This window comes from Corvus brachyrhynchos, unplaced genomic scaffold, assembly GCF_000691975.1.
Source record: "Corvus brachyrhynchos isolate BGI_N302 unplaced genomic scaffold, ASM69197v1 scaffold155, whole genome shotgun sequence".
NCBI lineage: Eukaryota > Metazoa > Chordata > Aves > Passeriformes > Corvidae > Corvus > Corvus brachyrhynchos.
Window position 1 is genome coordinate 1116162 of NW_008238434.1, and position 2547 is coordinate 1118708.

At 48.8% G+C, this 2547-nt stretch overlaps 1 protein-coding gene across 1 annotated transcript in view; it reads left to right on the top strand.

Moving 5' to 3' along the window:
* Positions 1-2186: 2186 nt before the first annotated feature.
* HMCN1 (hemicentin 1) overlaps positions 2187-2547 on the top strand; it is a 185525-nt gene continuing 185164 nt past the window's right edge. Inside the window, 1 exon segment of the mRNA XM_017736452.1 lies at positions 2187-2302. Coding sequence (XP_017591941.1) covers positions 2187-2302 — 116 coding nt within the window.

Genomic DNA, 2547 nt, shown 5'->3' on the forward strand with positions numbered 1-2547 from the left:
AAGGTCAGCTGGCCCACACTTTGCCCACACTCGGTGTGACAGTACAGGAGTGTGGTGGGAAGGTCTTAACACCCTATTAAGACCACATCCGTTGGATTCTTCCATGCTACTAAATTGCATAAAGAAAATGTTAAATTCCAGCCCCAAAACAGGCACAAAAAGATGATCAAGGTGAAGTCAGAAACACTCAGAATTACGAAGTAAGAATACAACTGAAATATCTGTGTATACAAAGGAGACTCCAGTGGACCTTGTGAGGGTGGCACCCGCTATGGTAGAGCCAGGGCTGCTCCCTCTGGGGTTCCTTGACCCTGCTCCCCTCCATGCCCTGCCCACAGCCCCCCACCCTGATAATCCCCAGGTGTTCCTGCCACGGAGCACTCCCACAGTGCCACGGCCTGACCTTGGAGTGCCTGTGTTTAGCTCTCATTCTGGCATCATGTCAAAACCTTACTGTAGAGCATGTCAGAAGGAACACAGGGATTTTTTTTCCAATAGATGAATCTTTGGCAAACTATGAAAATAATTTCATTGGAGAAGAAGAAAAAAAGTTGTTCCTCTAGCTACAGGGCTTTCTTTCTGCAAATTTCAAAGGCCTGCTGTGAATAATAGTGTCAGAGCTTCCAAGCTGCAAGGCTATTTTATAGTGGAAAGTGTGAGGCAACCAAAATAAATATCAGTTTCCACTGTTACAAAATAAAGATTTTATTTTATGTTGTACCTTAAAAGCCATGTTCAAGGACATGTTTTTTGGGACACAGAAGTAGGTACCCCAGAGGGTTATTTTTTCATACAGGCACTGGGTTTTTTCTTTCTTGTTCACAGCAATTTGGGAAATAATTTGAGACAGAAAGAACATGACAGCTTTCTTTATGATGAAAAACATAACAGGAATTTGTCTTCCTAAAGGACTGAAGGCAATCCTTAAATCCAAATGCTGCCAGTCCTTAGGATGTTGGAAATACATATTCCTATGCAGTGGTGTGAGTGCATCTCTCCTTAGACGATTTGAGAGTATTTTTGACAAACCTGGTCCTAGTTTTCTGCTAGCAGAGTTACAGATGAGGCAAGTTTTCCATGGTTTGGTGTTTTATTGCGAATGCTTTGCACAGCTCTGGTTATGTGCTTCCTTCTCATGACATCAGTGCTGAGGGGAGAAAGAATGTAAACATCTGTTTTTTATAATTCAATTCCAGGCTTATAACTTGATTAGGATAAGCAATGTTTCTACATGATTTATTTTCCAGTCACAACAATGTGCAGTTTTAGCAGCAGTTTGAAAATTAGTAAAATAAGGATGGAAACTAATGAGGTAAATCCTGCTTCACAGTCTACCTTTCTGAACTGCACTGAACACTGTGCAAAGGCTTGGGATTTCCCTCCCACTTGGTGTTTAAAATGATGTCCTGTTGCTCCCCGCAGTGCAGGATGCAGCCCATGGAAAGGAGGCTTACATAGCAGCACTGAGGTGAACTGGAGCAAAGGGAATTTGGCTCCTGGCTCTGTACGGAGCCCTTCTGTGTGGCATTGGGTCAGGACTGAGTTTTCCACAGATGCCTGCTGGGACATTGCTGCATCCCTAAACAACTAAGAAGGAGTTTAGTATCTTCCATCGCCTGAGCAGGGTTAAAACTCCACTCTAGTAGCTTACTTTCCTTTGTTTTCCAGGCTTTTTCTTGTACCAGGAACTGCCAGTGCTTGGAGCCATGGTCCTGGTCACAGTCTGGAGTCTTTCCTACTCCCTTTAAACTATTGAATTTAAGGATATGTTCATGCGCACTGAGGAGGGCTTCAGTAGTAGTTGTGGATGTGTAACTGAAGCCAAAGGACAGCCAGGGCAGCAGTGCATGTCAGAGTGATTTCAGTCTTGTATCACGTTTCCAGTAATAAAACACTAAAAATTACAGAATCCCAGAATGGTTTGGGTTGGAAGAGACCATAAACCTCATCCAGTCCCATCCCCTGCCATGGGCAGGAACACCTTCCACTAGCCCAGCTTGTTCCAAGACCTGTCCAACCTGGCCTTGGACACTGCCAGGGATCCAGGGGCAGCCACAGCTTCTCTGGGCACCCTGTGCCAGGGCCTCACCACCCTCACAGGGAACAATTCCTTCCCAATATCCCACTCTTAACCCTGCTCTTTTGGGATGAGCTCGAGCCGGCACTGCCACCCTCACCTGCGGCATATGCGGGCACAGACCCCAGGCCGTGAGGGACAGGTCCTGCTGGGGGGGCTGGCCGGGCTGGGGCCGGGAGGACCTCCGGTGAGGGAGAGACCCGAAGTGAGGGCAGAGACCCCGAGGTGAGGGAGTGACCCCAAAGTGAGGGAGGGACCCCCAGGCGAAGGCGTGGATGCTGAGGTGAGGGCGGGACCCCCGGGTGAGGGAGGGCGGACTCCAGGTGAGGGCGGGATCCCGGGCTGAGGTCGGCGAGTCCGAAGTGAGGGAGAGACCCTGAGGTGAGGGCGGAACCCCGGGGTGACGGAGGGACCCCCTGGTGAGGGCTGAGACCCTGAGGTAAGGACGGCGATCCGGAACTGCGGGGGGA